We start from the raw sequence: 25,572 nt of genomic DNA, 5'->3' as shown, positions 1-25,572 counted from the left end.
AAGAAATCATGAAAATATTACAGACAGTTTAAACACAAAATGTGTCTAAATGGGGCGATGGCAAAATAACATTAAAGGTAAATGTGATCATACTACATGAAAAGATTTTGTTACCCTTTAAAAAGTTGTTTGTAAAGTGCTATCAATTAAAAACCTAATTATTTTGAAGGGATTCATTTACTTGACACAAATGTATGCTGGTCAGCATACTTGTAATTAATATTTTGGCTTAAGGTTTTTTTAACCAAGATAACCTTTTCAACAAGGGTGTTAATAAAATACATTGATACATAATAATATAATACAATTTGTAGAGTAACAAGATGGGCTTGATTTTATAGACGAGAGATTATCATGTCTGTTTTATTATTTTGTTAATAATATATGCTTAAATTGTCTTTTTAACTCCTCGATTTTACCATAATAAGAACACAGCAATAATTTTGATATATATCACACATTATAATTTTTTGTTGCTAAGTATTGCTCTTTGGTATGTGTTCTCCATTCCGTCGTATATTGATTGAACTGTTTTAATTATCCGTTCCATAATTTTCAGAATAACATTGTAGTAATAATTATATCTTGTCTCAATACATTTTTGTGTTGAACAAGTAAGTAAAATATTAACAGACACAGACTTTCGGCTGTGCGGCTCTGCTTTCAGTATCAGGGAACAAAAAGATGGAAACTTTAATACATCTTATTTCAATTGATAGCACTAAAGAAGTATGAAATAAGGAAAAAGAGCTATAGAAAATTTTGATTATATTTGACACGAGATATGTTATGTTTTTAATTATATGGCAGCCATGTTTGTATCCACATTTAGTTATTATTTATTTATGTATTTATATCTCAATATTTTTTATTTATATATATTATACATACATATATATATATATATATATATATATATATATATATATATATTCATTGTATACTTATATTTTAGCTTTTTGCATAATATTTGTATTTATATGGAATTTTATATTAATAGAGTTTTGAAAAAATACATTTTGGTTTTATTTGAAATTTAATTGGTTGGTAGAATGTGACGTCAGATGTTGGTCACGTATATGAAATGGTCGCCCAATGAAATGCTCTCCTAATAACATACTTTCATTGAAGGTGCCTATAAGGGTATTTAAATTACCAATGATATTTAGCGAAATGACGTTCTCAGACCACGCAAAACAATTTTGAAATTATTGTAAGTTAATACTCTATATTACTCTATGAGACATGTTAACTAATTATTTGGCACGCCATGAGTTTGGACTTGGATCAGCTTAAGATAAACATCCACTGAGTTATTTTTGAAGTAGATCCACAAGCAACCGGCAATATTCTCAATAACTTCCATAATGCGCTAATATACTGATAAAGAAAGCGAAAGTCTTCAATAAACTTATAAAATATAAGTGGAGTTCCATTTTACAACAAAACAAATTATCTTTTACTTTCAGCAAATAAGTTTGATAATTTATATATTGATGTTGTCTTAAAATAATCGCCCAATACTGTAATTATTCGAGAAACCATCCAAACTTGACCAGAATCGGCATTTATTCGATACGATATCAATTAAATAACAAAAAGGCGATGAGATAGATGCATGGTCGTTGTCGTCGATAAGAAAAAATATGCGAGAATTTAGGTTATTTGAACGTAAACATCCATGTTTGCCGATTCAGCTGTATTATTACATGTAAATCATGCTGTTCTGGCACTCAATAACACCAAAATTGGCGAATCTATAAATATCGCGTAAATTTGTACTTGACTTTATAATGTTGAATGTTGCCGCTTCGTTTATTGCCGAACGTATCTCAAATAAACAAAACCGAATGCTTCTGCATGTCTTTGTCGGCGCAGTTACCTCGGTTCGGATGCAGTAAGATGATGGCGTTTAGGAATTTCTGCGTATCTAAGGGCGTGTCAAATGATGTTTCACGTAAGGTTTTACATAGACATTTATTAAGTATACACGTATACGTTACCACTATATATAACCGATAATCACGAGATTATTTCGAAATTTAGCATATATAACTACTCGTATCTAAAAACGGAATTTAATAAAATCTATCCTAACCGAAGTTTTTCAGCCAAATCAGGGCTGTACGGTGGCATAAATTCGATGTTTTGACTGCTCAAATAGTCTCTTGTTTGAGCCGATGTATGAGAGCTCGCATTGTCATGATGAAGAACAATCCGGCGTCCCTTGTTTGTTTTCCTTATTTCACCGAAGACTTCTCGCAAACAAATGGTTGTGTACCAGAATTTACTAGTCTACGATATTCTGTAGGCACTATTTTCCCGAAGAAACAGGCCACCATTTTCTCTGAAGTGCTTTGTGCGCGAACAATCCTTATTGGATTTGGTTATCTTGGAACACTCATACAGTCGACTGGTGCTTACATTCGGGCTCATAAGAATATATCCATGATTCCTCACCTATCACGATTTTATAAACGTCCTTTGAAGCACTGCGATTGAATATCTTAAGCATTTCTTTGCACCAATCGACAGGAGTCCTTTCGTCGCATAATCGCATATATGCTGTTGGAACTAATGCTTAGGGATGCCTCAATCTCACAAAAGGTGATATAACGATCTTATTTAATTTTTTCGTACACAGCGTCGATGTTTTCTGACACAACAGCCGATTTTGGACGACCTTCATGAAACTCGACAGCGAACCCAGCGATCCTCGGTGGTTTTTGATGGAGCTGCATCACCAAAAGTCAAATAAAGTTAATTGATGCTCTCTTGTTCACGGTTCAGTTCCATTTTTTTGCCGAGACGAAAACTTTCAACTAAATATAAAATGAACAAATAGCGTCCGTGCGACGAAATGTTCTGAGTACGTATATTGTTAAAAATGTGAAACTTTATGACGAAACCATCATATGGACTCTATAAATTTATATTTGGTCAAATTTTGGGTGTGTATTTATGTGGATTAAATACTCATTTATAGCCACAATTAGACGGTAAGTGGCCGCGATAAGAGTTCAGAATTATTTTAATATTTTTGATTTGTCAGCATAGAATAGCTGTCATAGTGATATTTTCATTGAAATAGTCAAAATCATACAGTAATACAGAGTAAACCCAATAGCGGTTGACATATTCATATATAGGCACTTGTAAGAAAAACATTTTGCTGTGAAGACATTTGATTTATTCTGTGATAAACTATGCTACGCAGGTGTGTCTAAATTAGTTATTTAATTTAAAACAAATATATTAAATATATTAAACGAAAAATATAAATATATATTAATTGAAAACAAATATCTTATCCTTCCCTGTTCTAATTCTAATAAGATTTTTTATTTCATTTTTTTATTTTTTTTGAATTTTTTTCAATGGAGTAAATATCTTTTTTTTAAATTATTTAATTAATATATTGTTACTAGTCGTTTCCGTCTAACCTACAATTTGTCTTTATGCTAAATTAAATCTAGGTATACAACTAGGAGGAACCATCGGCCCTAACTCAGTCTCTGGTGAAATAATGTTTATACATGTCACTGCTGAATTTTTTAATATATGCAGCCCACTATACAACCATCGATGAGATGGTTTGATTCTTTTGAGTCTGTGTCCTGTTCTGGTGGTACCCAAAAGTTGCAATATTTCAATATTAGTATGAGAATGGAGTCTTTCCTCATGCGCCCTTGCAATTCTCTTGATTTCTTGACTGACTGCGGGTATCTGAAGGTCTCGATGTAGGTAATCCATCCTATAGTATTTGGGTGCACCCACGATACCTCTCAGGACTTTGTTCTGAAAAATTTGTATTTACTTAATGTTACTCTTTGCAGAATATCTCCATAATTGAACTCCGTATGTCCATATAGGTTTCAATATTTGCTTATATAATAGCAATTTATTATGTACTGATAATTGTAATTTCCTTCCAATTATCCAATACATTTTCCTATATTTCAATTCCATTTCTTTCCTTTTCTTCTTTATATATTCCTTCCCGGGATGTTTTGTATCGAGATAAAATGTCCATCCAAATAGTAAGAAATAACTTAAATTATTCAACTATTTTGTTTCTTATATCGAGACTTCAGATCCAGATATATATAAATGTATACGAAATAATTAATTTTTGGATGAAGTGCAAATGATTTTTTATGTAGTTTTATACTAATTTTATTGCACGGTTTTCTACTTGAGTAACCAAAATCTATTCATAAGGTAAATTGAGGGGTTCAATCCAGATCAACAGCCCTGTTTTTTTTTCAAATAGTCTAGTTTTCAAAATATTTAATAAATTCATACTTTACTTTATGATTATGTGACTATTAACGGTCACATATTGAATTAAAATGTATAAACCAGGAATGAACAAGGTTTTAACCAGTCTTTTAAACTGCTTGGTATTTATTTTACGTGTTAGGGTCCAATAGTAATATCTTATCATGTATTCGTATCAACATCCTTCCTATTGCCTTTCAATATTCGTTTTATCTGAGTATAGTTGCTTGATGTGTCGGCTAAGTTTTGAGGGAAAAAATCAATATGTGAATGCAGAAAATATATTTTGTGAAACATTCCAGTGCCAATCTTGTGATAACTTTGCAATAAAGCGTCAATTACTTGCTTGTAATCCGATTATTCTTGGCTAAGGAGAATGTTTTGAACAATACTTTACAAACGATGCCCATGCTGATGCTTCATCAGGCATCGTCATATTAAAATTAGACTTAGAGATTTATTTTTTTTTGTTAAGTTCGAAGGTTATGAAAATGAAGTTATTAAGGCATCTCTTGCACTTGTACCTGGATAAATTGGCAATGGATCATTGTCTGTATGTGGACATCAGGATATTTACCCTGTATTTTTTTGAATTTATGTCGACAATATTCATGGAGCAAAAGTAGCAATCATCTATATTATATTTTTATTCTCTTCATAACGTGGGCATAGAAAATGAAATGATGTTTTGTTTCTGCGAACGTTCAAAATAATTTCGATGCTCATATCTTGTCGGTATTTACTACAAGCAAACTAAGGTACTACCAACAAGCATCTGTAAGTCCATTTGCCATTGTTGTTCCATCCATCCAAAAATCCATCTCTTACCGAGCTAATTGAGCTAAATTTACCGAAATACTATCGCAGATTTTGGTATTTATCACACGGTCAATGTTCAGATGCTGGAGGAAGATATAGCGAGCAAAATCGCCGAGATAAAGAGACCATTAATTGACAGTATAGTGGTCGTGCGTTATCGACAAAGTTATTAACTCCATAATAAAATTCGGACTGTCCAATACCGAGAAATATCGTTTAGCAATCGAGAAGAAGAAGCTGCTTATCGCGTATTCAATTATTGTATGTTTATGTTATAAAGCCACGCCTATTTCGTTTTATTTTAGTTGACCTGTACTACTGGACGATAATTTTTTGTCATTACACAGAATGTATATGGTTTTTTTTAATAGGTCACCTTATCAGCCGTACGAATATAGCAAGTGACGAAAATTCAACGTCATATTTTATATAAGATCGGCTTTAATTGTTAATTTGGTCTTGTTTTAAGATTTCAAAAGTTTAAACAAACTCACTGTTTTAATTAGCAACGTTTTATTTTTGTTGATGAAATTTAACTTTAGATAAAACATATATAAAGAGAAATAAAAAACAATAATTCAGTATTGTTTTCCATACGATATAGTAGCGTAATCAATAAATAATAGGACGTAAATATCGTGGTGTTGTCATTTATTGACTTCTATCATCGGAATAAACTGTGACAAACACCTGACAGGCCATACAAAATAATATTCTTATATTTTTTTATAAATTATAGCAAAATATGTCCAGTGAAAAAGCTGTTCGCTTTTGGTGGCCCTTCACTGAAACAAATGATAGCAAGAGCATCACGGAAATGAGCAACAAGCTTTTTATTTGAGGCCATTCTCCACAACTTCATTAAATCGGCATAACTATGCTTTAAAAACAATGAATCTCTCAAGTTAATTTTATTCAACTTCTTCAATTGATTCAAATTAAAAGAGTAAGACGAAATTAAAACAAAAATCGTATAGCAGAAAATATATAATATAGAAAATGGTATGCTGGTATAACATCGCTAATGTCTACAAACAACTAATGTTAACAAATGTTCAGTCTTGTGACAAAAGATGCGTGTAAAAATTTGACAGCTGTCGGATCATTAGTCTGTGAGTTATAGCATTTTGAGTGAAGCAACTTTTGTTATCGTGAGAAAAATAGATAAAAACGAATTTCGCTTGTTGATAAAATATTACTTTTTGAAGGGAAAAAATACACTTGAAGCAAAAACTTGGCTTGATACCGAGTTTCTGGACACTGCCCCAGGAAACTTAATCGTCAAGGATTGGTATGCTAAGTTTAGACGTAGTGAAATGAGCACCGAAGGCAATGAAAGCAGTGGACGACCAAAAGAGGTTGTTACCGACGAAAACATTTAGAAAATTTTAATCCACAAAATTATTTTGAACGACCGTAAATTGAAATTAAATCAAATATCAGACACTCTAAGGATATAAACTGAACGTGTACATCATATCATTTACGAATATTTGGGTATGAGAAAGCTCTGTGTAAAGTGGGTGCCGCTCGAGCTCACTTTTGTTTGAAGATAATCAAGCCTAATAAACCCGGGTTTTGCGTCGATATGTTACAATGGATGAAACGTGGCTCCATCATTTCACTCCAAAGTCCAATCGACAATCATCCGAGTGGGCTGCACACGATGAACCCGCTCCAAAGTATGGGAAAACGCAACAGTCGGCTGGCAAGATTATGACGTCTGTATTTTGGGATGCGCATGGAATAATTTTCATTGACTACCTTAAAAAAGGAAAGACGATTTGAAGAAAAAGAAAGTGCTGCTTCACCAAGACAATGCACCGTGTCAGAAGTTAGTAAAAACGATGGCAAAAATCCATGAATTAGGCTTCGAATTGCTTCCTCTTCCACTGTATGTTAAACGACTAATTAATTGATGTGGTTTGTAGCTATTTATTATAAACCTGTTATCTACACACCAGTTTAGGTTCATTAACAAGCATTCAACAATGGAGCAGGTGCATAGAATAACAAATGTAACTGAGAAAGTCTCCGACGATAAAAAGTTATGTTCATCTATCTTATCAGCTTTTTCATAAGCTACAGAAAATATTACCCAAAAAGATTCACGGGACTATTAAAATGTTGCATTACAGCCAGAACATTTGGAGTCAAACAAGAGAAAAGCTATACTGCCATTAAAAAGCTAAAGCTCTACGTATGTGATATACCACAAATGGAAAATATCACGATGGATACATTTGCTGATGATACTGCGATTCTAGCTGTCGGAGACAGCAGCGAAGAAGCCCCGTATCTTGGAATCAATCTTGATGTTAAAGTTCGCTGGAATGAACACGTAAGAAAGAAAAGGAAATAACTGCAGTTAAAATACAGGAAAATGTATTGGTTATTAGCAAGAAAATAACAATTATCAGTACATAAATTGCTGTATCATAAAAAAGGATTGAAATCTACATCAATATCGAAGTGTTTGGATATCACCAGAATAGGACATCGATTTAAAAGAATCAAACCGTTTGATCTTGTGTAGTGTAGTAGAAAAAACAGCGGTGATACTTCATAAATATTATTATAGGTCCTGCTAGATATCTAGCATATACTTAAGTTATAGTAAAGACAAATTTTATGTTAACCGGCAACGTGCTGTGGGTGACAATGTTGAAGCTGAGTAAGTACACGTCAAGCCGATAGAAATGAATCTAACTCAATGGATCTTAGTACCGTCCAAGTTGAATGAATGGATAGAGAATTACTGAGATATAAGTAAAAATCGACCGAATTGGCAACAGCGTTGGGGCGAACTCTTCCTTAAAAACTGTAAAATAAATCGTCTCTAAACGTCCATTGTTGGGCCTCTGTGCGTACCGCTTTCTCAGAAACACTAAACATTTCAATTATATATAATCGCTGTGGCAAATAATATAGAGCCGCGGCCTCTCTTACAACACGCAAAATGCAAAAACTTCAGCCCCCCTAAGTCAATCAGTGGCGTAGTGTAGGTAAAAAAAGAAAGATGAAATCGGGAATATCTATGGGAAGTTAATTTGTAGAATCTAAATAAATTGTGCAGCTCTGTCTTCGTTTACTAGTCTAAAATTCATGAAGTTATTTTAAGATAGTTGGATAAAATTCTGTGGTTGATATTGCTGCTATCGTCAGTCCTATTATAGTTCTTTTTTTGGGAAAAGTATGTATAGGGCTTATACAAGCAATGTTTTACTAAGCACCACCAAGTGTTACTGTCAATATATTTATCATATTCTTCACTTCTTTCTATAATTCTAATTCTATTTAGAGAGATCTATTTACGACTTGTAATCTATCTATTGAAGCTTCTATTTCTCATGTACTGCTTCCAAAAACTCGTATTTTGGTTCTCTTCTCCGTAAGTTTACTAATCACCAAGCAGAAGTTATATGACATCCCCTGGTAACACAATAGCTATGCTTACTCATTATGTGGGTACGCATTCTATATCTGTTATTTCTTCCTTTTACTTATTTCTGTTTGTTATAACATTTTGTTGCATATATTGTCTGAAGGCGATTCCAAATCATACGGACATATTGTCTTGTTTTTTTTTTAACAGGGAATTCTTATATTATTTTATTACTGTATGGATTTGTGATGCGAAAGTAGAAATTTTTACTTACGATGATAATTTACTCTACATTCCGTTCAAATAAAGTTTTAAGTTAAAAACTATGAATTATCTTATTATCTTAAAAATTATGAAATGTAGTACAGTTTAACAAGGATTATTTCACGCCAAAATACATATATTTTGATAATTTAAATTCTTTAAAAGTAAAAATTTAAAAGTATTGAGTAAAATTCATTAAAAAATTTTCATATAGTCGTGAAAATTAACGTTTTTTTTTTGTAATTTTCTGACTTTTTACTGTCATATCACGTACCTTTTCGTTTCTGTTACCTAAAAATACATATATTTTGGAAGTTTGGTCTTTATTCGAGAGGTAAACAAATTGGGCACTTTTCCGTACATAGAGCCGTGAAAATTTGGGCCATTTATAAATTACAATTTTCTGCCATTTTAAATTTTTTTATATAATTTCCTTTCAAGGAGTGACATGTTAATGAAAATTACAAGGTGTGTAAAGAATTTCGAGGTAAAACGATTGGTAGTACAGCGATTTTTATAAAATTTGTGGGTTTGGATTTATATACAGAATACTGAAAATAGTATTTAAAAAAATAAATAGATTTCTCTCTATATAAAATACTTTATCAACTATCAATTCTAGTGCAATTTAAAAGGATTTTTGTTTCTTTGAGGCAAAAATACATATATTTTGAGTGTTTTATCTTTATCTGCTGAGAGGTAAAAAATTTGATACTTTTTCCATATATGCAGCCGTAAAAATTTGCATTTTTTTGGCGATTTTCAAATTTTGTACTCTAATTTCAATAACAGTTCAAATAATCGCAGGTTATTGAAAATTACAGAATTTTTAAAGAATTTTATGTACAGTGTTAAGGCTCTTCTTGTTCTTGTCAGTTTTTATATACATTCTTCTACAGTTAAATTAAAAATGCCCAAGATTGTATGATTAAGTTACGAATAATTAAAAAGTTTAAGCGAGGTTGCCACGTTCGCTAAGAATGGAATTATGGAGAGGGAATGGAAAAACATCTGGAACGTTGTTGCAGTTGTTATACAATTAATGAGACTTTGTTTACCAATGATTCTGATCCTGCATCCATAGAAGAATTAACGGGTTATATGAAGTAGATTGCTTTGAATGCTTTCTAAAAAAATCAAACATATAGAACAACATTTTGCGTGAAAACATTCTGTTGAAAACTAAATAATTATTATAATAAAAAATCTACTAAATAATTAAAATTTAAACAGTGCGTTATACGGACATAAATAAACGGTCTAAGAATAATTAAACAGAACAAAGTATATATTTAAAAACAATATCACAACAATTTGTTTACATGCCTTTTGTGATACGCTAATGGACAATCAATGAAATCAAGGTTTGATATGAAACGGTCTTGCTTATTAAAGATTCTATTGTTTTATTATTTAAGCAAATTATTTCGAAATCTATAATTATATGGCTTTTTGTCACCGGCTTAAAGGTTTTAAAGCATCGTTTTGAATGACAACTTATCGGGCTTTTAATTTCAGTTAATTAATAGTTATGGTAGAAATATTATTGTTTTTGTATACATTCATACAAAAGGACATTATTTAATATATATTACAATTGGTCAATAAAATACATGCTTTCTGTTAAAAATAGTACCTTTAGTAAATTTAGTTTTGAGATAAGAACGAAATTGGCTGGGAATATGATGATTCTTCGATTGTATTTAGTAAGAAATTCCTTCATAATGGTTCTCATGATGGTATAAATGATAATGGTAATTTGTATAAACCTTTTTAACTTTTTCTATGAATGTACTCGACAAATGTAAACAACGATTTTTGGTCACTCAACAACGATTTTTGGTCACTCATTTTCATTTTCTTGTCATTTTCTTCCACTCCAGATGATGGTGATGATAATAACCAACAAGTGCGCTTTTGGATGTGCTATAACACAAAAATGCTTTCATTACGTTGATTTACCGTACGTATTTTACAATATTTTCGGCAACTCACAAAACTTACTTGAGGTGAGGTCACAAAATCAAGTACTGCACTATGTCAAACTTACTGTTAGTATAGAGGACATTTGTGCCAGGGTGTGTCAAAAATAATTTTGGCAATATCTTTCAGTGAGCTTGCCAAATAACAACTTTTTATAGTATCCTTTCGGTCACATGAAGTCCATATGCAAACTAAGGGAACGCAACTCAATACTTAAGCTTGATTATTGAAAGTTTATTAACATTTAAATCAACATAAACCTATCAAGCTACTTAACATTTCACGCGTCTCCAGTAGCTAGTTTAGTGTTTTGTGTTGATGAAAAATAATGTTATATTTTCAAAACCACGTTTACCAAGTTATTAGGCCCATAAATTAATTTTAAAAGATTGTTTTTTAATTTTAACTTTTATTGTGACAAATCGGTACAATGTATTTTAATTGCTCCCTTTTGTAGTACTTCGATCGATGGTTTCATTAGATCTTAGCAGCTCTTAGTATACCACCTCAAGAAACATTTCCGATTTTTCCGCTGAAGCAGCATTTCACTCATTACCTAACGTCTTTCCATCTCTCTTGGCATGGCACAAGCAATTGGACACAAAATATCCAAGCTTTTGAATCACTTCCCGTGAATGTTCTTTAGGCGATTCCTTCTTGTGTTACTCCCAACAATTCTGGATATTATTCTTTGCTTTTATCACGGATTCATCGAGCATCATCTAGTAATTCCTTCAAATCTTCGTCTTAGCAATTTTTGCGGTGCCAAAATCACCACTTTTAATATATTGAAACCACTATTAACATGTTGCAGTCGATGGAGCATGGTTGGTAAATCTAATAAAATAAAATTAAGCATAATAAATATTTACTAGTTTGAAGGAAATATACGAACAAAAAATGTATTTGAACTACAAGTACTTATGTGACTACCTTCTTTGTCAATGATTTACTTCTATAGGTTTTGGGGTGACGTAAATCATCTGTTGTCCACTAAAATGACTTGTTTGGTTTAAAAAGAAAATATAGAGTCTACTGACGTAATCCTACAAACGTACTAATGTATATAACATACATTACTATTTTCCTAAACAGTTTTGGGACTTTTTGTTATTTTTTCCTTCTGTTTTTTTAAGATAACGGCCCATTTCAGTGAACAGAATGCAAGCATCAGCGAGATTACCAAGAAGGCTCCTTTTAACCATTGTTTGAGTAATAACAGTTGCTTCAGTAAAATTATTGTAACTTGCACTGCAAGGTTGTATTGGGATATTTTCTAAAGATATTTTTGTTCTATCCAGAAATCTGTCAATAAATGGTAACTGTTGCACATCTGCATTTTTTTTCGCGGTTTTTTATACTTTTGAATCTTAGTTAAAATATAGTTAAAAAATTAGCTTCTATATATTTTTGTTTGTAAAACTCACATAATAATAGATGAATTAACTTCTATAAATGATAACATTGAATATTAAATGAAAATTTAATAGATTTAAGCTGGCTTATATTGCATCATAGTTGAGTTGTTGAGGTATCATGTTTCAATGTTAATTGAATGTCGTTGCTTGGAAAATGTATGCTGTAGTTATGTATGCAAAAGAAGTATTTATTTCTCAAATTATGTATTTCAGGCTAAGATACTGGGAAGCACTATTCTTCTAAATATTATAAGTTGGATAACGGAGGAAAAAGCAATTTCGGATGTATCTACAGCATGGCTTTGGATGTATCTAGTAATCCTTATTAAATGAAGCCAAGTTATAGCACGTTTTAGAGGCAATAGCGCGTAGAATGATATAAAGAAGTTAGGTACATCGATTTTTTGGTCGATATATCATTAATTCCTTTCCACCAATATTTGTCGATTTTCGTATTTATATTAATAAAATATATATTTTTAACACATATTTTTTGTGTTTCGCTACGTCTAAGGTTTACTAAAAATATTCGTATTTTTTAAATATTTTTAAAATATCTATATTTTTCTTGATCGATATATCAATATATCGATATTTCTTTAAAAATGTGAAATAAGATATATCGATATTATCCACATCCTTACTCTAGGTATAAAGGTTAGTAAAAATGGAAATTGAAATTGCAACAAAAACGACGATCTGGTCACATTTTTCCCTAAAACGAAAAATATCCATATTTTTCTTGATGGATATATTAATATATCGATATTTCTTTAAAAATGTGAAAAAAGATATATCGATATTAGTCGCGGTCGATAACCTTACTCTAGGTATGAAGGTTAATGGAATGTTATTTCGCGTTTAAAATGGAAATTGCAACAAAAAGGTCGATTTGGTCACAATTTTCCGGAGAACGAAAAACGGAAAAATGCTCGACGAACATTGTATGATAACCAGTGTTTAAATATCCGCCATTAACAGAATTTGTCTTTAATTTACATAAGACTGTATGAGAAAATACTTTCCTCCCCAATGAGAAAATACTTTCCTCCCCAATCTAGTAACTCAAACCCTTCTTAATATAGATTTTAACACCATAAATAGCACAATAAACTAAACCATCTCTCCGTTGGTTTCAGATCCACGGCTGCGACATAGTTGGAAAGGTCACGACATCATATACTTCCCATTTTCCGACAGCGTCACGAAATTCCGCGTGGCCAACGCCACCCTGCATTTGTTTCTCCGAGGCGGCGAGCGACGCGGTCAGTCCGACGTCCTGATCGAGATCTACAAGGTCCATAAGCTGGGAGATCACGAGCCGCCCGTCCTCATCAAGGCGCAGAGCAGGAAGGAGACCCAATCGGCGGGGCGGGGTCGGTGGCTGGAGATCGACTTCACCGAGACGGTGGGCGAGTGGTTCAAGAACTCGAGGGACAATTTCGGGTTCGTCATCAATGCCACCGTCAACGGGAAGAAGATCGCGATGACCGATGTGAATTCGGAGAAATCTAAAGTAAGTGGGTTGATTTTTGTATCATCTACGTTTATCTTGAAAATGTTATCCGACAATAACAATATACGCTTCATCTATTGTTGGTGAATTAAGTCCTATGACGATCAGATTATGGCCATCAGATGGCACCTGATGCAATGCTCTTGCGAATAGTTTGATTAAATTGTTGTTCTGATGGAGAAACGTTTGTAGTCCTTGGACAATAGTTCACTTCATTGTTGGATTATAAGCACAAAACTTATCAATTTTCCCATCCGGATTATGCATTAAATCAATATGGAAGAATTGGTGATCTGCATTTGATAGTGGTAACTACACACAGTAAGTAAGTTGATAATTTAAAGACCTTGAATCTGCAATTGTTTAAGATTTTGTTAACTTATTTCTTATTCAAACTTAAATATTGCCAAAAAGCGTTTATAGTTTAATAACTTAAAGGGTTATGGATCTGGAGGTGGGACCAATTATGGAAGTTTTACTTTTCGACAGGTACGACATATCGATGAAAATGTTATCATTTTATAACACTCGCTGGTCATCAGTGAGATTAGCATGCGAGATAATTCGTTGAATAGATTATGTATCCTAATCACGAATTGATGATAGTGGCCTATAGTTTTAATTAGTACCAGTGATCACCCTGTGGCCGAAATTCGAATCATGTTCTGTCATAATAGAGTAAAAGGACGAACTTAAAAAGGATATGTTACTAAAACTTGTTTTCACAGTATCTTCAATATAGGACCAGAAATGTATCCATTAAAATAATAAATCTCTGTATATTAAAACATATTAAAATATATGTAATCTATATCAAGAACTAACATTCACTAAAATTCTTTAAATTGCATATAATTCAATCTATATTCCATTAATTTCCAATAATCAACAACGTATTGATAAGTTTAAATTACTATATCACACAACATTATAGCAAAGTATCATAAGTAATATTAATTTCAGAACTGTTCAGAGCATCAAATATAAGTATACATGATCTTTCTTAAAAAATGTGGAATAATAAATAAAGTAATTCATTATTTTATATTAAAACAGAGAATATATGAATAAAATAATTTTGAAATTGATATTTCTCTTTAGCATGTATATTAAAACAGCAACGAACACAATTAGGTAATTTATTTTTACAATTTAGAAATGTATATTCAAGGAATGTTTTTACAATAATTAAGTTAACTATTAATTTTCCAAAACTTCTCTCATATACAAAATAAATAATCAAAATAATTGATATAAGGTTCAAAGAATAAAATCAACAAATAAATGGAGAATATTACGGTGGCTACATTTCATCTATAAACAGATCGTACAAGCACCAATAACATTAAATAATACTATCATTCCATATAGCAACAACGCTAAATATCTCGGAATGAATCTTGATGCAAAACTTCGCTGGAAGGAACATATAAAGAAAAAAAGAATAGAACTGGAATTGAAATATAGGAACAGGCACTGGCTAATTGGAATCTCGATTTTGCCCTTGCAGATAGCTTTAGATTGCTTTCTATGGCTTCCATTTATCTATTGCTCATATCTTAGATTCCACGTGGGAGCTAACAACTCACCAAAAAAATGAGGAAGTAGAATTCTATGAAACTATATTATAACTGTTATTAAGGTATAATAACAGATAATTAACGCATTTATCTGCAAAGTGCGGTTAGTGCTTTGTTAAGGAATGCTTCACTATATAGTATAAAATAAAGTCGCCTTTTCTGTCCCTATATCCCTATGTGCGCTTAAATCTTTAAAACTACGCAACGGATTTTGATGCGGTTTTTTTCAGTAGATAGAGTGATTCAAGAGGAAGGTTTATATGTATAATACATGCATAATATACTAAGGCAACATTGCTAATTTTAGAGGTTTCTAACGTGATGTCGTAAACTAACCTATTTTTTTAGGCTTATTTAGCAATTAGCAAAAACGCTGCCTAACCCTACGAGTTAGATCAAATTAATGTACAGTATTGTACACCATAAAAAGGTCTACAAAAAAGTCCGCGATGGTATATGTTTATCTTTTAGGGATAACCCACATTAACCATTTTTATTGTTTACTTTTTACGTGAGAAAATGGCTTATTTACGAAGCTATTTTAAGCAATACGGCATTAATCCTTATCGAATTAAGTACCTTAAATACAGTGTGCAATTAATATAGATCAATATGGTTCCTTACAGCATGTAAATTAAACAAATATTTTCGTAGATATTACAAATTTAAAATTTGCGTTCAAAAATGTGTAATGTAATAAAAATTGTATGAATTTAGATATTCCAAAGATAGCAGGAAATCTTCATAGTAAGTATAGGGGAAGAGGAATTGTTTTACTCCAAATTTAATGCGTGCGGGCCAAGGGCAGTAATGAATGAACCAAAAATACTGGATCGATTTTAATCATGTTTTCATTGAGTGACATAGGCATATATATTTTATGCCCGTGCAAAGTCGGAGCGGGCCGCTATGTTTTTATATACAACGTTCATATTTTTTCTGTAGTGTATTTAATTTAGTATCAGCATTGCACCCGTGCGAAGCCGGGGCGGGTCGCTAGTTTGTTAATAAAACTTTAAATTAATACCATTCAATTGAATAGAAGAATCAGAACCATATCAATTAATAAGAGATTTTTTTTCATCATCGTACATAAAACTAAATTAAATGCTTATTTCAAAGTGGATTAGGGAAATTGGGTCACCCGATAGACCTAGTTGTTTTTATTTGACAATTAGACCATTGTACCACACTTGGTCGAAATCTTTGGATACATCTAGGAAGAAGGCTCCAGTTTTGCGATCTTTTCTAAGTGCCTGATGGATGGTTGCTGCGGCGCGAGAAGTTTGTTGAAGGCTTGATTATTTGGCACGGAAACCGAATTGTTCATTACGGAACAGTGAAGCGTGTTTAGAGCGTGTAATATCGCTATTTCGGCAAGTTCAGAGAGTGAACTAATCAGGCTGATGGACCAGTAGTTGGAAGGGTTCGACTTGACTTTTCTTGGAGATAACAGCGATGTGCGCATGTTTATTTTGGGAAACGTTTGAACCTCATGATGGAGTTAATGATATTGACAAGCTGGGAATGTCATGGGTGCGACGCCTACAGATTGAAACTCTTCCATTAAAAGAATAACAAATAGTTTATGAGATGGAAAACATAGTGGCGTATTGTTCTGTAAGATATTACCATGGTGCAGAACAGAGAAAGAAAGAAAAAACTGTTGACCTAAAATCATTCAGCTATTAAACCAATTCATAAAAATATTATTGCAAAACTATCAAAGTATTTGTTCAGTCACCTTTTCGCTTACGTACGATCACCAAGAAGCAAACAAACATCTTCTGACGAGGAGGGACGATATTTTGCGTTATGCTTAAGCCGCGGCGGCCACGATATCGTACCGAGACCGAGAAAAAAGACTGAACGGGAAAAATTATCTCGTATTTATTTCAATTAAATATAATTAACTAATACTGGAGCCGTTATCTGGGTGCATATGTAGTCTAAAATTATACCACGACAACGATAAGTCGCTATCGGTGGAGGAGATTCATGAAAACACAGGGATTAATCGGTCCCAGTCTTGTGCGATAATGCGACTCTACACCTACTATATCGGCGACGAGCCGGAATGCCGACACGCGATACGGACATATTAGTTTCTTATCAAACGGTCACATTCTATCGAGGGTTTTTCAGTTCTGACGAGGAAAAAAAACATGTTGTTGTGTCTGATGAAATTTCCCTCTGGTCGATATATTTGTTGATATATTCGTGGGGACTAAGCTAGCGAGGAAGAATAACGAAAACCGAAATAAAATACTACACGAGATTATTCTAACGTTATTTACTTTTTAGAAAACTTCAGTAATCTTTTATTAGTGTGTTATGGATAATGTTTTATAAACTTTTCTGATCTATAAATAGCTGGATGTTTACAAATTAATTAGAACAGTTCGTTTATATTATTGATGTCGTAATTGTATGGTGTCGGGTCATACATTATGCTGAGATTTTATACGATTGGTCTTCTTTTATCAAAAAATGTTCCCAAAATATTTTTTATAAGGTTGAGGTCGTTTATTGGATTGTTCTTGAAGATATCAGACACACTTATTCGCTTTGGTAAATTCAAATACAACACTTTTTTAGGAAATGACTCATTTTCCTGTTAAAACAACAGTGGGATTATTGAGGAATTGAATTTGGTTTTCAGCTAGCTCTAACACTCAAAAGATTTTTTTGGGATGGGTGATATATTGTGAAGTCAAAATGTCAAAAAATAGATCTATTATTGGTCTATATATATATATATATATATACTAGCACAAGTAAATTTCAGTGATTAATGATATAATATAGCACTTGTTTAGCAATACTTCACTGACAAGCCAATTGGCAAATTTATAGTATTTAGAGGGTTGCGCTTTATATTTCGGGATTTTCGGATAATACATTAAAGTTCGTATGTAACGACCATTTCGTCATCTTGATAATAACTGCTCTTATTAGTCAACATTTATGTTGGTAAATTTCCAAGATGTAAAAGGCAACGATGATATAATATTTAACAAGGTTATGTTTATTGTTCATTAATGCTACATTAATGAATATTAATGCTGTTTATGGCCAATATTTTTTAAAAACTAATACAGTGCAATTATTTTGTTATATCTTAGTTTGTGTTTTATATCTGACTATGAATACTTGACAATATTACTGGGCCGACGATAATATGTAATTGTGAAACGAATTCAATCAAATATTTGGCGATAATTACGTCCGAATTGACATCAAAATTAATCGGTTGAATTTTTTGTTGTTGCTGGGGAGTGTGGTAATTTCGGCTTATCAACAGTGAAACGTACGAGAATCATAAATGATTAAGATATATTGCTATTTTTTATTAAAAAAATGGGTTTTGAAATATGCGCACGTCACATTAATCGTGTGCAACATTAGAGATCGATTTTATTTATTGTTAAACAATAATATTTGGTAAACAAATGTACTTCTAAATAATTTAAATAACAGGTGATAAGCCTCATCATTCATGTAACAAAAAATAATTAATCAGTTTAACTTTAGCGTTAGATATCATAGATTTGTATGAAAGAAATTAATTTTTCACCCAATTCAAAAAAGGAAGAGGTTCATTGTTCGACTGTACCTTTTTTCATGTATTCATGTTCACCGATTTCACTGTTAATCGTGGACTGGTTTTCAAAATTCTTTTTTTTATTGGAAATAGTACACTTACGAGGTGGTCCCATTCGAAATAAGTCAGGATCTGATGGTAGAAACCGAGGAAATTGTGGGAAAGCTTTAAATTTCAAAGGCACATGCAATTTTTTCACATAATGTTTTATCTAAAATAATCAGATATTTGTGTATAATGTTATTACGGAGCATGTTACGGAAGACACAACTCATCAACAGTTAGGAGTTAGATGATTTTACTTTAACTGTAATGGGGACGTACAGAATTGTATACTTTGGTATTATTTAGGTAAGCTAATGATGGAAACAGGGACCTGACCACTCTACCCTTCAGGTTTTTTTAGTGAGTTTTTAGTTATCGTTTGTTTACCAAAGTCGTTCCGTCCAAAGTACAAAAGCCATAGAAATATTGCGTTGAAATATATCTATGATCTAGTGGTTAAAGCATTCAGCATACACGCGGGGATCGCGGCTTCGATTTCCGGCGAGAAGAACGAATTTTTAATAAAATAAAATTGTATATAAATAAATAGGTTTAGGTAGGTATTAAGCTAAATTGTATGTATATAGTAGAATATAAAATACGTGTAGTAGATTGTTTATTAATATGTACATATTTCATTTGAAAGACTTTTTTCCATTAAAATCTAATTTGGATTATAGTTTACTTTTTAGTGAGTTCTTTATTTAGTTTTGGCGTCGGTTCAATTTTTTTGTTAAAAATATTTTATTTTATTTTTAATCCCGAAATTTAAAAAACAACCTTTTTTGCGACAACTGTATCAATATTTTCACAGTAAATTGTCTTTTTGCTAGTTAAACTTGGAATTTCAGTTGATGCCTTACACATATTTATGTTTTTCGTTGAGTTAAATCTACTGAATATATTTATAGAGAATCATATGACGATTTAGACAATAGCAAACGAAAATAATGAACAAATTATATCAACTATTAATAGTGCATGTAAATATATCCACCGGGGATAATAGTGTTATAAAATTATTTAAGTACGATGCTACTGGACGTTATATTTATAAACACCCGCAAATATAACAACTTACAGTACCAACATTAAATTTTGGAGAGCTAGAGTACCGAAACTACAATATATATCATGTCAACAAAGAATGTTTTATATCAAGAATTATTGCTAGTGCAACAATCTATATTTCTTAATCCACAGTAACGAAAGACTGTCTTATCAAACGTGTCAAATTCGCGGCTTTGTTGGCTGTGAAAAAAACCCGAACCAAGTGGTACTTTCTCCGTTTTATCGCTACTGTCTCATACAGTTTATTATCCATGCTGTGAAAGTTCTGGTGGGTAGTTGCGACCTTTTGTATTAACATGAAAAATATGCAGTTATGATGAAATGGTTATCTAAGAAAGTTATTACGTATAAGTCTATAGTAACGTTTTATTCGATACAGTAATCAATATTATAGTGAACAAATAAATAAAGAACAGTAATATATACTTGGCTTGTATGATAAAAATTTAACAATTTCTGAGATCCAATAGTAATGAGATATATTTATGTAATTCTGCGACAAATATGTAAGTATATTTCTCACTAATAGTAGTGCAACTTAACTATGCACTCACAAAGATACGTATATTATATCATTTCGAAACCAGAAAATATAATTCGAAATATAATTCACCGAAATCCTTTTTATTCGACCCAAACATCTTTGTTTACAGTTTTTAATTAATATTTTAAAATTCCCAATCACCGGTGGTCAGATCTGGACTGTACAGTGGGTGACAAGGAATTTCGAAGAGCAATTGTTTCAGTTTGGTCATGCAAACTTGTTTTTTATCATTTATTTCATAGTTTCAGTATTTTTGTTTCACTAAAATCATTCTAAATTTGAAATAAAACGTTAGATTGTAGTGAAAATTTGGTAAGATATTCTAGGCTGGAGAAGTCGCTTATATGTTGCCCTGGGAATCACATCATTGTTTTGAGTGGAAACATAATTGAAAATGTTAATGATAAATGATATATATATATATATATATATATATATAAGTATATATATAGTAAAATTAAAGGTCCTAAAGAAGATATTAAGAGGTACAGTAGCGCTGTGGAAGTGGTGCTGTTACAAGGGGGTAGAGAATAAAAAAGAGAGAGCGAGACGTCGTCGTGGTGGTCTTTTATAGCCGGGAACCGCAGGGTACTAATACACCGGCGTTGCCAACCTTTGAACTTGCTGTATATTATAACTTTAAAATGGTCTGTGTTATAAAAGCCGTTTTATTTAATGTTGTAGAATAAAAACAATGTCGCGCATTGTTATTATATCATAGAACCGGCTTATTTCTTGTTATAAAACAAACGACTAACGGCCACGTTCTATTGTTTCAGGCTCCGTTCGTCGAGATCTCCGTGATGGAACCCAAACGGCGCAAGCGACGGAACGTCGGTCTGAACTGCGACGACAAGGCGACGGAGCCGCTCTGCTGCCGCTACAGTTTCATGGTGGACTTCGTGGAAATCGGCCTGGACTTCATCATAGCCCCCAAGCGCTACGACGCGCACATGTGCTCCGGCGAGTGCCCCTTCGTCACCCTGCAGAAGTACCCGCACACCCACCTGCTAAAGATGACCGCGCCGAACAGCGCGGCACCCTGTTGCGCGCCCCGCAAGATGTCCCCGATACACATGCTCTACTTCGACGAGAAACTGAACGTGGTGTTCGCCAACCTGCCGGGGATGGTGGTCGACAGATGCGGCTGCTCATAATAAACTGCGCAAGGTCCGTCGACCTCGGGCGGACTCGCCGACCTTCGGATCGTTCCGGCGTTACGTCACGCCAGTATTGTTCGGTTGTGAGGTTGAACCGTCGACAGATCGCCATCGCGGATTCCTAACCTAGATTTTCGAGGGTCGCTTTCGATCGCGTGTTCGTGTATATTCGCGTATCTTTCCCGGAGACAATCGATAATATCCGAAGAACGGGAAATAGGACGCCTCGAAAATCTTCACTTATTTATCAATGTAAATTATTTTAATCCACTGTGTTTTATACAGTCCCAGCGTGAATAGGAAGAAGGAAAATATGAAACGTGAATATAGTAGCTTATTAAGTTAGACCTAATATAAATATATACATAAACATATAAATTATTCTTGTTACTTTAAGTGAAAACTACAACGCTGCAGCATATATAAAAATTGTGTGTGTATCGAGTAGGCCATGAAAAACTGGATGTTTTTGGAACCGAAAATAATGTGTGCCAATATATAGTCCGTTCAATAAAATGGCGAACTCGCGTCATATGAATTGAAGACGTCAAATCGTCGCGCAAGGTTGCCGCGCAATGTTTAGTTCTTTTTGGCTTTGACATCTAAATCTAAATAAAATATTTAAACACAAATACTGTTATCAAACATAATTTATTTTAAAGTTATAGTACTTTTAATGCATATATTATCGGAGGACTTGAAACTATTAATAATTATACAGATATAATGGTTTGTAGATTCATGTTGTATTTTATTATATTTACATTTAATTATTTTCCATACCTCCTATGAGTTAGAGTTGTAGGCGCATTTCTTTATGTAGTGGTAACCAACTAATGTACTTTTCTTTTATTAGTGAGCATACTGTTTACGCTTAGTAATTGTGTTATTCGGTGCAGTGTTTCTTTGAAAAGTCATTTTGATATCACTGTACTTCTCACGTTCGTTCTGTTACGGCCTGTATACATATTTCTTTATAAACCTTGCATTCTCCCTAATACATTTACCATATCTGCGAAATGGTTAGTATTCTTTCCCTCCTCACACATTTTAACCAAATGCTGTATATGTTATTTAAATAGTATAATATTATAAATATAAGTTTCATCTAAATGAATAATTTGGATATTAATTTTCTATCTATACAACATTTATTCACGATTCCTTCATTTGTCTGTTTTTTCATCAATGGGACGTCTTTCTTGATTTTATCATATGATTTTATAAATTGTATTATTTTAAAAGTAGTGTCTGGAAGTTCAATTAGACCTCTTCGTGGTTTATCTTTACACCATCTAAATCCTATATTACCCAACAGTGTATGAAAGGATGTTCTACATCCATCCCTCAAAGAGCTACATATCTCTAAATTTTCTATGGATACCTTCAACGCCACCAACTTTTCAGAAAATGAGAATTTTGAGAAAAACAATTTCCTTTCCTGAAGTAATTGTATCAAATTAAGTATATGTTAGAGAAACTACTCTCTATACTCTTCATATATTTGATCTCTGATAAAGCTGACATCTAGGTCACCTTGATTCGTCAACCGCTTCGTATGAGGATAGTTCCTTTTCTATATTTTTCACTTTTCGAGTTATTTCAGTGATCATGTCTATATCACTATTCAGTGTAGCTACAACACGCTAATAAATATTTTCAATAAAAATCGCAGAAGCTTAGTATTTAACAGTAAAAATGCTCACCTTTCTAACTAATTTTATTGGCAAGTAGCCTCCATTATCTCGTTCTTGTTCTGACTAGAGACGCAATCTGTACTCTTTGGCATAGGCATTTTCAATCAGAGATTATAACTATAAGCAGCGATTTGAAATGTGTCAAAATAAAAAAAGCGTTAAAACAACCCTTGCCGGTTTATATGTTCGAACGTATTAAACGGCATTATGTTTCTTTTAACTAGAATAAAATGAGAAGGAAAATATAGTCAAATTTTAAAACTAACTAAATTTACAAATTGCGGCAGGCAATATATTAAACATCTTGATGACGTGTGTTCACCGTTATTTTGAATAGACTATAAAAACATCAATTCTATCGAAAATAACTTTGCACATACGCCGATGACAATTAGCCTTGTGTTAGTTCCATAAAAACACCCAGTCGACGTGGTTTTATTTAATAAACTCTACATTGTAAGATCAGACGCAAACTACTTAATTTATAATGTATTTCTCTTTTTTTTTTCTCTCAATATTGTAAAAATTGTGATATAAACTAGGAGATAAGGGTATTAAGAAAGAATTTTCGTGTCCATCAAGGGTGCGTCGACACGAACAGCACGTGTCGCCGCCAAGATTCTTTTGCTATTTATTTTTATATCGATATCGAGTGATCTACGAATGAGGGGGGAGCGGCGGGGAAAGAAAGCGTGCGCGGTATTAAAATGCCAAAATCATATCAAACTTTGGTGGCGGAGATATGGCGGCTTTATAAGTTAATAGCAGAGATAAATTGTAAAGAAGAAATCTATTTTTTCACCATCTTATTAAACATAGCCAACTTATATCATAGAGTATAAGATAGGGTGGAGACTCCAGTGATAGGGGAATGGGAGACGGTTTCATTTAGTCTTTTTTCCACGTGGCGCTGATTTACAACTTTAAGAAAGAGTTACGTGATATATTTCCAACATTAATTGGTCAATGATAAAAAAAAGTAATTAAAAAGGCAACAATTTTAAATGTACTTAATTTTATAAGTCTTGTTCTTCATTATTTAATTATGATGAAATACCCATCATTTTATTATCTCAAATACCTTTTGGAATTCATCAGACTAGAAAATGTTTGATTAGTGCTTTATTAGATACAATTTTTTGGGGTATAAAATAAATGTTCTTTTATATTTTTCAGATATTTCAGAGAAGGAAAATCCGTTATTATAGCCATTATTCTGCATTAATTAAAGTATTTGGAATCTTATCAATCAGACATTAAACTAAATTTGACTAAATGCTCAGTGAATTTTAGGAATTTTATTCTCAAGCGTTTTGTCTTGATTGCTTCTAGCGACTGTACCTGATGGTTGCTGTATTCGACAAATCTTTTTGGGAAGTTTATACAATACAATTATAGGTTTTCCTCTTTTCCAAAATGCGAAGGTACAGCAAATTGACAATAGAATGATTTAATAAGCTTATTATCTAGCATTTGTTCTTGTATTTGCTCTGTTGGCTCAGTCAATATACCATTTTGCAAATTGAAAAATGAATATAAAAATGGTTGTTCTCTATAGAATACCAATCTTTAACCATTTCTGCTCTACTGTTTTTTTTTGGAGTTTATTTTTTTTCACCTAAGCCTTATAATTAGTTCATTAATATTGAGGTTGCATTATTCTATATAGTTTTGTGAATTTTACAGCTTATAAGTCATTTGGTAAACTGAAGCTATTGCTTAAAATGGTGTTTTTTTTTTCATATAATTCCAATCTTTGACAATTGATGTTGTTTTGGAAAGTTGTTTTAGAACTAAACGTTATGATAAGTTGATTAATAAATAGATTGCATTATTTTATATAGTTTTGTTAAGTATATAGTGTTTATTTTATTAGTATTCGCCTATAATCGACTATAAAATTCTTTTATCAGCTTATTATGTTGCATCTTTTTTTTTATATCGTCTCTGTTGGAGCTGCTAGTATAGCATTTTGCAAAGTAAAAACTGAAGACCACTTATGACCAGTTGATTAAGAATGACATTGCATTTTTTTATTTAACTGTAACGTTTATAGCGTCTGGTTTATTTGTTTTCCTCTCTTTTAAATGCTAACTATCTAACTGACAGCATTTGTTTTATATGTTTTTATGTCTAACTTGTCAATTTTGGGAAGTTGCTTTTAAGATAAATGGTCAGTTGTGTTCTTTCTCTTCTTATTGTAGC

At 32.3% G+C, this 25,572-nt stretch overlaps 1 protein-coding gene across 1 annotated transcript in view; it reads left to right on the top strand.

The window, feature by feature from the left end:
* myo (growth/differentiation factor myoglianin) overlaps positions 1 to 24,842 on the top strand; it is a 79,181-nt gene extending 54,339 nt beyond the window's left edge. Inside the window, exons 2-3 of the mRNA XM_076400099.1 lie at positions 13,290 to 13,666; positions 21,290 to 24,842. Coding sequence (XP_076256214.1) covers positions 13,290 to 13,666; positions 21,290 to 21,667 — 755 coding nt within the window. The 3' untranslated portion in view covers positions 21,668 to 24,842. The remainder of the gene's footprint in view (positions 1 to 13,289; positions 13,667 to 21,289) is intronic.
* Positions 24,843 to 25,572: the final 730 nt, after the last annotated feature.

This window comes from Rhynchophorus ferrugineus, unplaced genomic scaffold (genome assembly GCF_030347505.1).
Source record: "Rhynchophorus ferrugineus isolate W39M unplaced genomic scaffold, kcgeb_rfMv2 rfM3, whole genome shotgun sequence".
NCBI classification, from domain to species: Eukaryota; Metazoa; Arthropoda; class Insecta; order Coleoptera; family Curculionidae; genus Rhynchophorus; species Rhynchophorus ferrugineus.
The sequence above is the reverse complement of the archived record's forward strand: the minus strand, read 5'-3'. Positions and strand labels throughout refer to the sequence as shown.